Here is a 12,554-nt window from a genome sequence, read left to right as displayed (position 1 = left end):
CCCCGCAGCTCCACGGGCCGCAGGGTGCGGTGGGGCGGCTCGTAGGGGTGCGGGCAGCAGAGCTCGTGGAGCAGCAGCCAGGAGCCGTCGGGGTCTACGCGCATCAGGTGCAGGAAAATGCTTTGGGAAAGAGGGAGGCAAGAAAGGGGAGTCAGGAGAAGGCATCCGGATTGGCTCGGTGACCCCGCTGGGTGCCAGCTCTGGTTTTGCCTCTACAAACTGGGCAGACTGGGAGCCTTTCTTGGCTGCTGTTGCCTCTCCAGCACTTGGCATGTGCTAGCACCGCTGGCGTGGTCTGGGAACCGCTCCTGCAGAGCTCCTGTAAAGGGTGATTTCCTTGTTCACTACTCTCCCTGGTTTCTGGGGAGCGAGGGGGTCAGCCCATGAGGTGGTAAAACCGAGGGTGTTTCTGGATCGCTGTCCAGGCTGGGCAGGGTGAAGGTGATGCTGCACCGAGGGCTTTTGGCTCATGCGAGCTCTCCCCTCATCCCAAATCCTTATTATCTGCCTCCCAAAAGCAGGATTTTATCTTTTAACGAAAATAAAGCTTCATTACCAACAGAATAGAGGAAGGACAGCTTCCTCTAATGCTTTTTTGTTGTGCTGACGGTTTTTGCTTTGCCTTTCAATGCCCCAGGTAAGGGGTATTTGACTTTTGAGTGTGCCCCTCGACTGCAGCTGCTGTAGGGGCAGAGCAGGAAGATCCCGGGAGCAGAAGAGCAAAAGGTCGATTAGCATCACCTGCACCGACTGTTCCTTCCCACCAGGTCTTGCTGCGGGCTGGCGAGGTTGGTGTTGGGGTTTAATGCACTGGGGTTAACTGGGGTTAACTGGGATTAACTTCTCTGGCTGTGCCAGGTACAGAATTCAAGCAACATCTGCAGGCTGCAAGGCCTCTTCCTGCGTGGTGCTGAGTGCTCTGTGCTCCCCCTAAACTCACAGGTCAGCTTCCCCAGCCCTCAGTGAATCCTACCACACACCTTTGGGTCCCCAGCTCCTACTGAAACGATGGGGCCACGGAGAACCACAGCTGGGGGGATTTGAGTCAGCTCTGGCTGCTCCCCCAAGCAGCACAGGACAGAAATCTCCTCTAAAATCAGAGACCACCGCTACAAAAGCCACACAAGATCCAGACCTGACCGCGGTCAGCACCTCTCTTTAAGAGCTTTACCCCTAAAGTGAGCTCGCTTCCCGCGCAGAGCAGCAGCAATCCCTCTGAGAGGGAACACGGTGCCATGGGTAACCTGGAAATGCACAGGAATGAGACAGAGCCATGAGGAAGCTCCCTCATCCCTTCCCAACGACGCTGTGGCTGTCTGTGAGCACCCAAAGTTGTTCCTTTCCCCCGTCTGCCGTTCGCCCCTTGCCTCCCCGCAGCGCAGGTCTCTGAACAGCGACGAGGGGAGACTTTGCATGCGGTGTCTGCTCCTAAGGCGCCTGCAGCCCCATCCGCACCGGAGCGGCCGGCAGCCTCCTCCAGTCGCTGCAGCGCAGCCCTGGGGGGATGCGCTGGTCCCAGGGAACCCCGCTGCCCTGGCCCGAGGCGTGTGGTTCTCTCCGATAGCCCCGGTGCTGTGCAGCTCAAACAACAACTTGACTTCTGCGTTTTCAAACTAACTCGGGGGGGGGGGAGTAGTTTCTAAGCAACCTGTTTCCATGGCAAGGAATCCTGGGGTTAATCCAGGTTTGTCTTCTGTTGTTGCTTTCTTTGTTTTTTGTTTTTTTTTCCTTCACTTAAATATAATTTTATTGAATTTTGCCCTCTGCAGGTGGCGGTTCTGCTGTGCTTCAGCTCACGAATGACGGCTGTCAATGAGTACCCAATAAACGACCCCACCAAACCAAGAGGTGTAGGCTGCGTAATCAACCTTGGTATGTAAAAACAGCCAAAAATAGCTGGTATTTGTTCCACTCGTGCTAAACAACTTATCCTCCGGCACATGGCAGAGCCTGGCTGTTCTGTGCCCTGCCTTTTCCCGAGCGCTAAGCAAAGGCACGGCCGTGACCGGCGAAGGACGTGGCTTGTGCGCCTCCGCTGAACGCTCAGGTCCAGCTCCCCACTGACCTAGCGAGAACTGTGGGAATTATTTCTGCCTCTGGAAAACAACCCTGTTCCTATGCAGGCTGCCGAGCGAAAGGCCAAATGGCGAGCTTCACGGGCTGTAGACACCCAGTAGGAACCGAGCGCAAACTTCAGCACAGCCCCTTTCAGCTGGGAAAATGCAGAGCAGTTTGTCCAGCGCTGGCATCGGCCAATGGCAATTTCTTAACCTCTCTTCCTTCAGAGTTTTTTCCCCCAAAGTGAAAAGCTCGTCAGGGATGACACAACTTAAACCCGAGCTTCTCATCACTCTATTACCTGCTGGGACTTTCAGCTCAGTCCATCTCCCCCTGCCTTGCTCCCAATGTCCCCCTCGGCTGCTCCCTTCACCCCAGCGGCCCTGGTTTGCTGTCAATGAAGGCACAGATGTGCCCCAACCTTCCCGAAGCCCCTTCAGCACTGTTATTCCCGGGCTGTGGACAATGTTCCTCTCCTGGAACACTCCCAGCAGCGATCTTGTTACAAAGCCTGTTGTCCCATTTTCCCCTCCCCAGACAAGCTGGAGCTCTTTTTTTTCCCAGCGTCTATTTTTGCCTGTTGAGTATTGCACGGAGCTGCAGCTGCAAAATTCACTTACTCCCACTGCTTCATCTAATAAAACCACAGGGTCCCATAAATGGGATTAAGCGGCCTCCTTGGGGCATGGTAACATCCCTGGAAGACGGCCAGAACTCCTCTTTTTTTTATTTTTTTTTTTTTTTTTCCTGTGGCTCCAGCACCTTGGCCACTGAGCCCTTTGCATAGCGACAGCCTCTTTGCCTGGTCAGCGCAGGGTTCCCGGAGCTGCTGCCGACTCTGCAAGCCCTGACCTTGCTGTTGGCAGGTCACAACTCACCAGTGCAGCGGGAACCAAAGGCTGAGCAGAGGCCAGCCGGTGTAAATCAATATGGCAAGCCGATGCCGAGCATCTTTTTACCTTGTATGATTTCTGCGGCGATAAAGCTGAGTTATGTGACGTATGCTGGCACTCGCGCTGTGGCTAAGATTAGCTCTGGTCTGTCTGTTTTTAGAAGCATTTAAAATGCAGGATTTTTCACATAGCAGCCTGATAATAACGGTGCCCTTGCCCAGATGGAAAGGGCTTTACACACAACAACTGGTGCCAGTTTGCAGGATTGCCTCCAGGCACACATGGGCAAGGACCAGCGCTGATGGGGATCTGGTGGCTTAGCAGCTGGAGAAGGGAAACTGAGGCACGGCTGAGGAGTGAGCGAGTCTTATCCCTGCTATGGTGCAAAGTAACGTTGGCTTCTCCAAGCTGAAACCTCCCATCATGTGCACTGTGGTTAGAAGTGACTGTGATGTGTTTACCTTGCATCCATCCAGGGCCAGGGATCAGACAGGACTAAACCAAAAAACCCCTACGAGTCCTGCCATGTGCACGGTTCGTATCAGACACGATCCATGCCTCGGTGTGTGCATGTGTCCACCACACAGCTACACTGAGACCACTGTTCAGTGCAGTATGTAACGTATGGTGCATCAAAGGCAGGGGGGAGCAGTGTAATGTGTTGCATTTTTCCCTTAAAATAGAAGAAAAAATAACATACAGGAGAAAAATGTTACTTGCCCTGAACTCTGCTGCCCTTTTTCTCTAAAAACAGTGAGCTTGCTCCACAATACAGCCTCTAATGGCTGTACCACATCACAGGGCTAGTTCAGTATTTCCCCCCACCCCTGCCGCGGGGGGAAATTGCGCAGCTTTTCAGGCTGCTTTGTTAATGATTTAAAAGCTCAACACTCCAAATATCTCTCCATCCCGGTGTTCTGCTTCCCATTCCAGCATTGCTTACACAGAGGAACGCTTTATTGTGCTAAAGGCACGCAAACCTACAGCAAAGAGCCCCTCTGCAGAACAAACGCTGCCGGGAGCCTGCTGCGATGCAACAAAAGCCATCAAGGTAAAAATAAACCTCCTCTCACCCGCAGGAACACAAACAAAGGCACAGCCTCAGCTTCTGAGAGCGCTCGCCCTCTGAGCTGCTGCCCAGCCCCACAAAAGCCCCTCGCCCCCCGGGGGCTGTGCTCTGTGAAAGGGAAGGGAGCTCCTCCCTGGGACCCCGGCCTTCAGCAGCGATGGAGACGGAGACGCACGGCGCTCCTACTCCCTGCCATGTTCTGCAACCGCGCTCGTTTTGTCTGCCGAGATCTCCGGCCTTGTTTCCAGGTGACAACACATGCCAAGAGTGATTTCTTATCCTGCCAGCAGGAACATGCTGACCAGGACTCTGAGCACCGAGCAGCAAAGCGTGTCTGTCAACAGCTCACAGAGATGATGTGTGCTCACCTAAACTGCTCGTGCTCTTTTAACCTCTCCCAGCCTTCTTGGAGCAAGGCTGTGCCAGGGCTGACAGCTTCCCAAACAAACTGGGGTCCACCTGGATGAAGCGATCACAGGAGCCCACGGAGAACGGAAGGATAACAGAAGTAAATCCCCTGCCTGCACAAGGTGTTAAGTGATAAAATACACGGGAATGCCTGGTCTTGCACAGATGTCTTCCCCTCTGTGGTTTTATGCCACCAGTGGGCCAAGAGCATTCTGGCATAGGAGAGGTTAGAAAAAAGCAAGCAGCAGATCTTCCCCTGCTGTCCCCGTCTTGCACAGATGTCTTCCCCTCTGCGGTTTTATGCCACCAGTGGGCCAAGAGCATTCTGGCATAGGAGTTAGAAAAAAGCAAGCAGCACATCTACCCCGGCTGTCCCCAGATGCACTGCAAGGTAATCTGAACAGCTGTAACTTGAGGGCAAGTCAACCTCTCCAGCTCGTTGTGGGTAGTAAATGATACTTTCTCCACCAGAGAAAAGGGTTCACTTCCTTGTTGACAGGACATCAACGTGCTGGAGGGAGGAGTGGGGAAGGTGCCAAAGGAAAGGGGTTACCGTGCTCCCTCTGCCCACGCTATCTGTACACCTGACACACCTGCAGTGAAGAGACATTACCTCTGGGCAGCTTCTTGCAGTCGCAGGGGTTGCTTGGCGCTGAGGTAAATCAGGCAGGCATCTGCCACTTTATTCAGGTCACTCTCGCCTGCAGGAACGGAACAGAGGAGAAGGGTAGGAGGTAACCTACACAGCGGCTGCTGCCTGACAGCATCGGCTCTAAATTGGCAGCAAGAGGCTTCGGAGCCTTTGAACTGTCTGACCCACAGCTCTTCTGACCTCACCTCTCAAGCACCTTGCTGCAAATCTAGGAAAGCAATCAAGGGCACTGAGAGAGGAAAAGAGTGAGTAGCCAGCAAACCTTCTCCCTCATCAAAGTCGGCTCCAGAAATGTAACCTAGGTGAATTCCAGAGACTTTCGCTCAGTGGAATCTGATGTGCTGCATTTAAAGGGTCGCCCAGAGAGATGCCCCAAAATGGAACCACTCAGGTCAGCCTCACCTGGGCTCCTGTTCTTCAGCTGACGAAGAACAAAGCATGGCCCAACAGCCCTACCTGCAGCACCCCAGGCACTCCTCTTTATACCCACTTCTCATGCATGAGGGAGATGAGCAGGCAGATTCTGCAAGGTGCTGGGAATATTCTGTCTCATTTGTCTCTTGGGGAGCAAAGAGCAACCGGCCCCTCCATACAGAGCTCCCAAAGAAGAGAGATCAAGGTCCAGCAGGACCTGAACATGATGAGGCTGGAGAAGATCAGGACATCAGCTCCATGGGGCAGCAGAAGGATGATAAGGTCAGTTGAGATGAAAGGAGAGGTAAGTCTGGCAGAGACCTCATACACCCTGCACCTTCCCTGGTACTCACCCATGTCCAGCTTCTCACACAGAGACCCCAGTCCCTGCAGCACAGTCAGCTGCAGCTTGAAGGCGAGCGTGTGGCTGTACACGGGCCCGGCTCTGGCGCTCACTGGGGCCTGGCTGAGGAGGGACGCGGTCAGCTTAGGCAGGACATCCCTGGAGAATCTCTGCCTCAGAAAGTCCCCGCAGCTCTGAGCCAGGGTACACAGCACCTAGCGGAGAAACACCAGTTACTGGGGTGAGTGCAGGTATGGGTCTGGGAGCTCAGCAACCTTCACCAGCGTGGGGAGAAAGCATTTGTTCTCCCTTGATCACGTTTTTGCAGTTGAGAGCAACGTGAACCCCCTGCCAGTTTCCCATCATGAGCAGAGGGAGAATGCTCGATGCAGAGTGACCTGCACCCTGCTCTGCGTTTCACACGGATAACTGCCCTGGGCTGCCCTTCTCATCAGCACAGCAGAGGGAAGAGCAGCTTGTGAAGTTTTATTTGGAATTGCTAGAGCAGCCTCTGATGGAAAATGCCATTAAAATATAAATCACCTTTCAGGTGGAGACAGCCCATCTTTACAGACGTGTCAGCAAAGAGAGGGGCCAATTGGCGACAGCACAGGGCACCAGCACTACTGGTGTGTGCCCAGGATGAAAACCAGACTGGCCTAGAGTGGCCTTAAATATGGCTGAAAATGAGGGGGGATCCATGGGACCAACCCCATGGCCAGAGCAGGGCTCTCTTGGAGCCTCACCAAGCTCGTGGTCTCTGTGTGCCCGACTGAGGTGGTGGTGTCATGTTTGGCTTACGCTGACACTACGCTTCCTGCCCTGAGAATTGGGAAGGAAGACACAGGATTTCTTGTAACAAAACCCAGACTCAGTGCTGATTGTACTGATCCCTTGAAATTTTCAAGAACCAGTAAGTTTTTGTGTTGTGATCTCCCCCTCCTTTTAGGGCAGGCACACGGGAGGTATGGCTACTCTGAAATTCTAGTATGGCTTCTTGAATTTGGGAATCACAACTGTTTTATTCACCCTGAAGGATTCTAAAATGACTCTTGTTCTGCACAGCAGAGGAAGCCCTGGGACACCTTAGGACTGGCAGCCTCTGGAAACGTGATTTATAGTCCAAGTCATCATCAGGAAGAGATGCAGCCAGCTGACATGGTCAGGAGCTCTTTAACAGCGCTGGTATGAGTCTCTGCTTAACCTCTCCCTCCCCTGCCAGTGCCCCAGTCACAAAACAAACCCTTCTCATCAGTCTGAGACTGCCAAAGGGGGTGCTGAGACTGGCTCCAGCAAGGGCAGGTTGCACCATTCAGCGCCTCTGACAGCTGTAAAAGAACAGTTTTCCTCTTCCCTACAACAGCCACCAATGCTGCTGTTTCCCCAGGAGCTGTGTCAAGGCCCTGTCTGTGGACAAGCTGCGGTGGGAGCGGTACAAGCCGACCCACTGCGGGGTGGTGACCCTGTGTTCTGAACCACATTAAAAATCACTCCACAAGCCGAGGGCCTCTCTCACGGCCGCAGCGCTGCCTGAGCCGCTCGCCGTCCAAGCACCAGCTTGAAGGCTGCTGGCAGAGATTGGCTGCCGTACCTTGAAGGCTCTGAGCACTGCCAGAGGGTCATCGCTAATCAGCCCGGGTGACGAGAGCTGGCCAGACGCGATGAGCCATGGGAAGCAGATGGTTTCCGTGAGGATGCAGCACCGTTACGCAGAGCTCCAGCACGTCCAGGACCTGCGCAGGAGGGGTGGGTAACAGACACTGAGAGCTGCAGTGCCCGCAACGTCAGGCATGCAGGCAGATCCCTGGTGTCACGCCAGGGGGCCAGGAGAAAGCCGGGTGACGAGAGCTGGCCAGACGCGATGAGCCATGGGAAGCAGATGGTTTCCGTGAGGATGCAGCACCGTTACGCAGAGCTCCAGCACGTCCAGGACCTGCGCAGGAGGGGTGGGTAACAGACACTGAGAGCTGCAGTGCCCGCAACGTCAGGCATGCAGGCAGATCCCTGGTGTCACGCCAGGGGGCCAGGAGAAAGAAGGGTTTTAATACAAAAGGGTATGGTTTTACCCTTAATACAAAAGGGTGTTTTACCTCAGCACAAACTGGGAAAACAGAACCGTGCACAGAGCACAGGCCTGCTGGGAAGGGACAAGCAGCACAGTGACACAACTGTGCTGGGCTACAGAGCCGGGCTGCAGCCAGGGCGCGATTCCCAGCTGAGCTGTGCGCTAGGACCTCCCGCTCCCGTGGCACGGCAGCAGGATCACCTGGCAGGGCTGGGGCCTCTGCGGAAAGAATCTGGGTTATGCCTCACTGCTGCATTTTCTGTCTCGCTTTGCAGTTTAAAAGGAGGCCACCTTCAAAGGATTTTCATAATTAAAACAACCCAGGCTTTTAGTCCTGCTTATCACCAGCCCAGCAACTTCAGAAACATTCCTCAGTCTGAGGCAGGGGGATGGGAGAAAGAAGCTTCTGCCTCCTCGATCAAGGGCTGAGGCACAAGACTCCGCTATCGTGAGCACCAAGGGAAGGTGCGGGATACGAAGCCGCCCTTATGATTCTGTTCAGCCTGGCTGCCGTTCCTGGCTGCTCGCAGAAACTCCACCTTTCTCCTGCCAGGTTTGGAGGCTGGGTCCTGCATAAGCGTACGGCAGCACCAACCTCATAAGCTTCTGCCTCCTCGATCAAGGGCTGAGGCACAAGACTCCGCTATCGTGAGCACCAAGGGAAGGTGCGGGATACGAAGCCGCCCTTATGATTCTGTTCAGCCTGGCTGCCGTTCCTGGCTGCTCGCAGAAACTCCACCTTTCTCCTGCCAGGTTTGGAGGCTGGGTCCTGCATAAGCGTACGGCAGCACCAACCTCATCACGGCCGGACCCCCAGCACGCACCGTGCACTGTGTTGTTGAGCCACAGCCCCCTTCACGGCACCACCCGTCCCCTCAACGCCGGCGTTTGCCATCACCAACCTTGAGGCGCACGCGGAGGCTCCCGTCAGACAGCAAGTGGATGCACCTCCCCATCACATCCTTGGCCAGCTGAGCGTGGCTGGGCAGCGGAGCCTCTCCTTCCGTGTCAGAGGCGTTCAGCTCCGGGTTTGCAAGAGGGGGGACCTCATCTGGAAGACAAAACCATTACTGAAGCCATTAAAATGAGTTGGGAGCTCCAGGACGACAATCCCCACCCACCGCTACTCTGCATATTCCCAAGTGAGGGCTTTGGCATTTTTAACGTGTTCAGATATAGTCCAGTCTACACTCGAGCTCTGCAAGTGGAGTGTCGGATCCAGTTAACAGTGTGGGACTAGGGAAGGTTTGCTTTCTTTGCTGGACAGTGCAGCTGGTCTGACATTTGCAGTCTCTCCCCACCATGGACTTATTTCCCATTGATTTTTATTAAAAGTGAAAAGCCTGGGTATTTAAAGATGAAGTATTTAAAGGTCAGGATTGCAGCATAGCCCAGAAAAGACTAAAAAGTTCCTATACAAATGTCTGCAGGGCCTGTCAAGGCCAAGTGAGAAGGGAGTGGTGGCCTCATTAGCCAGAAGAAAATGGCAGAGGGATTCCCAAGGGAGGGCGAGGAGAATACAGCAGGACTCAGGAAAGAGGAAACTTTGGGTCCTGAGCCCAAATGGCCTGTTATGGGGTAAGGAAAAACAAAGTGTGCTTAGCGTCCTAGAGCCGGAGGAGCCTCGAGCTGCAAACCTTTCACTGCCTCTGCCCCCATGCACAGAACGAAGCCAGAGCACCCAGCAGCACCTTACAGGAGCAGGTCTGAGCCTGCCAGGACTGTGCCAGGCCTTCAGCCCGCTCCCGAGGCCCCAGCCAACAGGAGGACACCTCCGAGGTCCCTGTCTTTCTCCAAGCTGGACGTACTCTTCTCCAGCCACACACAGGACTGACCTGTCTCCTCATCCCCCGTGTCAGGAAGGTTTCCCTCTGCGATCTGCTTCTGCCTGATGTAGTCAAGGAAGAACTGCTCCATCTCTTGGCTCGTCACCGCCTGCCGCCCCTGCGACAAAGTCCTGCTGTGGTACTCGTCTGTCTGGCCCTGGTGTTCCTCACTGCAGGATGGGCCAAACCACCGCACTGCAACAAAGAATGGATCCGTCAGCAGGCAACCACCACCCCCTCCTGCAAGTCAGTGGGGTACCACGGGCTCCCTGAGAGACAAACACGACCCTCAGGTCTTGTGGGACTGAACTACGGACTCAGGCACCTGCTTTCACATCACTGTCACCTCCCTGGTGGTGTGAGAATGTTAAAACCCCCATGTACACAGGAAAACACTACACTGGCTTCTACAGAGCGTTTATGGGAGCAGCAAATCCATCCTTTCTCGACCACTACGTGTTCCTGCAGAAACTGCTGTGGAGAGGGGAACCTGTTGGCCATCTGTGCTTGAGAGCTGGCCCACGGAGCAAAGCAAAGCTGCCATCTCACTGCAGTACCCCAGCTACCTGGAATGTCCCACAGCAAGCCAAAAGGTCAAAGACAATATTCCTAGTTACCCAAAGACCAAATTACACAAGTAAACATAATTTAGATACCTAAAGCTGCCATGACTGAGTGCAGGACCCTGAGGAAAGTGGAAGCCTGGTTACTGTAACACTGATCTAGCGTGGACAGGACGTCTTGGATCACATCCTCTACCAGCGGCAGCAAGCTGGCATCCGAGTGCCTCAGCATCGTGTCCAGGACCTGGGAAGCGTGAGGCTGGTGTGCCAGTTGCCGCAGGTTCAGGGAGATCCCGTTCACCAGGTAGTCAGAATTCTCGTTAATCAGACACTGCACGGAGTCGTAGCTGCAGGCCTCGCAAATGCCGGCCAGCGTCCCCAGCGCTGTCTCACTGATGAGCAGGGTCTGGTCCCCAGCCTTCTCCAGCACCGGGTACAGAGCTGACAGCAGGAGCAACCGGAATTCCTTCTTGAGGACAGCGGCGAAGCAGGCGATGCCTTCCAGCTGGATGCAGATCTGCCAGATGTTGCTGTTCATGGTGCGGGCCGTTACGTGCGGCTCTGGGGACGGGAGGAGGCGCGCCTCCTGGCTGGGCAGCGAGTCCCGAGTGTTGCACAGAGCGCTCCTGGCTGACTTCTTCTGTATCGATGCTCGTGACCAAATACCAGTTGGCCTGGTCTGTGTACTCATCGAGAATGGACACGACGGACCCTTTGAGATCATCCATGTTCAGCGAACATTCCCGCTCCCAAAGGACGTCCACCCCCAGTCCAGCAGCTCCCGCAATCAGCTCGTTGAGGACCATCGCTGCCTGCTTTCGGTACGCGCCAGACTCGCCGTACAGCCCCATGAAATGATCCACGAGCAGGTAGAGGTTCCCGTAGTAGCCGAGAACACGGCAAACTTGCTGAAGGAGCTGGAAAACTTTCTCCCCCGCGAAGAAGCGGAAGTATTTCCTCTGACATCTGCCCCTCAGCGCTCCGTGCTGCACGGCGCCCGCGGGCCCGCAGGCGCCCTCACAGCCCCAGCGTCTCTCCTCCACGATCTTCACATCCGTCACGTCCAGCTCCAGGACCTGCATCAGCGCTTTGGACAGGCGGTGGAGGTGGGACGTGGAGTTGAGGACGATGTTAATCCTGGGGCCCAGCAGCTTCAGGTAGCCGAGCAACAAGCTCAGAGTGGAGACCTTGCCCGCGTCATCCTGAGAGTTCATCAGGCGAGGCAGAGCTGTGGCAAGGGAGTGGAGGTTCTCGGAGAGGACGTCGGCCAGAGCCCTGTTCTGGGTGACGATCCTGTGCTCTGCAATGCCTTGCAGGACCTCGTTACACCTGCTCTGGACTTCGCCGTTCTCATCGCTCACCAGCCCAACCAAGGCCTTTAACAGATGGCTGAACGAGTCCACCAGCGACTGACTGCAGCTCCTCAGCAAGTGCTGGACCAGCTCCACCAGCTCCAGCCTCACTTTCCAGTGGGGGTGAACTGAAGAAAACTCAACTATTTTGTGCAGGAGGAGACACAGTTTTTCGGCAGTACTTTTGCTCCAGTCAGGTCCTCTGTGGACCATTAGTTCTGATATTCTGCCTTGCTCCACTGGCAGCTTTTCTTTATTCTTTGGGATTCTGGCTAGCTGTGCGTCAGCCATCACCGAGCCAACAAGCAGATAAAAGAGTCTGATGGCAGAAACAGTGGTTTTGTGACCTTGTTTGATGTCTCCGGTAATAACCCGAGACAGCGTAATGGAAATCCCAGGCAGAAAAGAAGCAAACAAATCCCCACATTGCTGCACCTCGTCTTCATCTAGGCACTGGTGCTGCTGGCAGTCACACTGCAGAACTAGGACCTGTAAGCACTTCAAAGCTGAGATCTTAATTTGCTTTGCTTTTTCTTGCTCTGCTAGGCCCAGCAGCACAGACACAGCGAATCCTAAGAGAGGAAGGGTGGAAGGCTGATAGAGAGACAGGATAACATCCCCGTCAGCCGAATGCATCAAGGTGTGGAGCGCCTGGATCACAGTCAGCTTTAAGTCCTCCGACAGCCAGGCCGGTTTCCCCGGGCCGGACGGGGGGGAGAGGCACGTACAGAGCTCGGAGAACAGCTCCCGCAGGAGCTCCGGCTTCCTCACTCGTGTGGCGGCCAGGACAGAGGACAGGCACTGCACCACGCTCTGCACCAGGCGCTCCCGCCTGGGCCCCGGCCCCTTCAGGGCGAAGCGCAGCGGGAAGAGGACGTACTCCTGCAGCTCCTGCAGCGCCGAGCCGCCCA

General features: G+C 55.0%; 1 protein-coding gene across 1 annotated transcript; it reads right to left on the bottom strand.

Moving 5' to 3' along the window:
* Window positions 1-14: 14 nt before the first annotated feature.
* TTI1 (TELO2 interacting protein 1) lies at window positions 15-12,549 on the bottom strand (the record flags this gene model as incomplete). Its single annotated transcript, XM_010194963.1, is given in 9 exon segments — window positions 15-120; window positions 5,042-5,129; window positions 5,848-6,052; window positions 7,429-7,470; window positions 7,472-7,570; window positions 8,805-8,953; window positions 9,738-9,923; window positions 10,385-10,869; window positions 10,871-12,549. Coding segments are annotated over 9 exon segments (3,039 nt in total), but the record flags the coding sequence as incomplete, so codon positions are not given.
* Between the last annotated feature and the right edge of the window lie 5 nt (window positions 12,550-12,554).

Source organism: Mesitornis unicolor, unplaced genomic scaffold (genome assembly GCF_000695765.1).
Source record: "Mesitornis unicolor isolate BGI_N332 unplaced genomic scaffold, ASM69576v1 scaffold37201, whole genome shotgun sequence".
In the NCBI taxonomy this organism is placed as follows: Eukaryota; Metazoa; Chordata; class Aves; order Mesitornithiformes; family Mesitornithidae; genus Mesitornis; species Mesitornis unicolor.
This window is presented reverse-complemented; position numbering and strand designations above follow the sequence as displayed.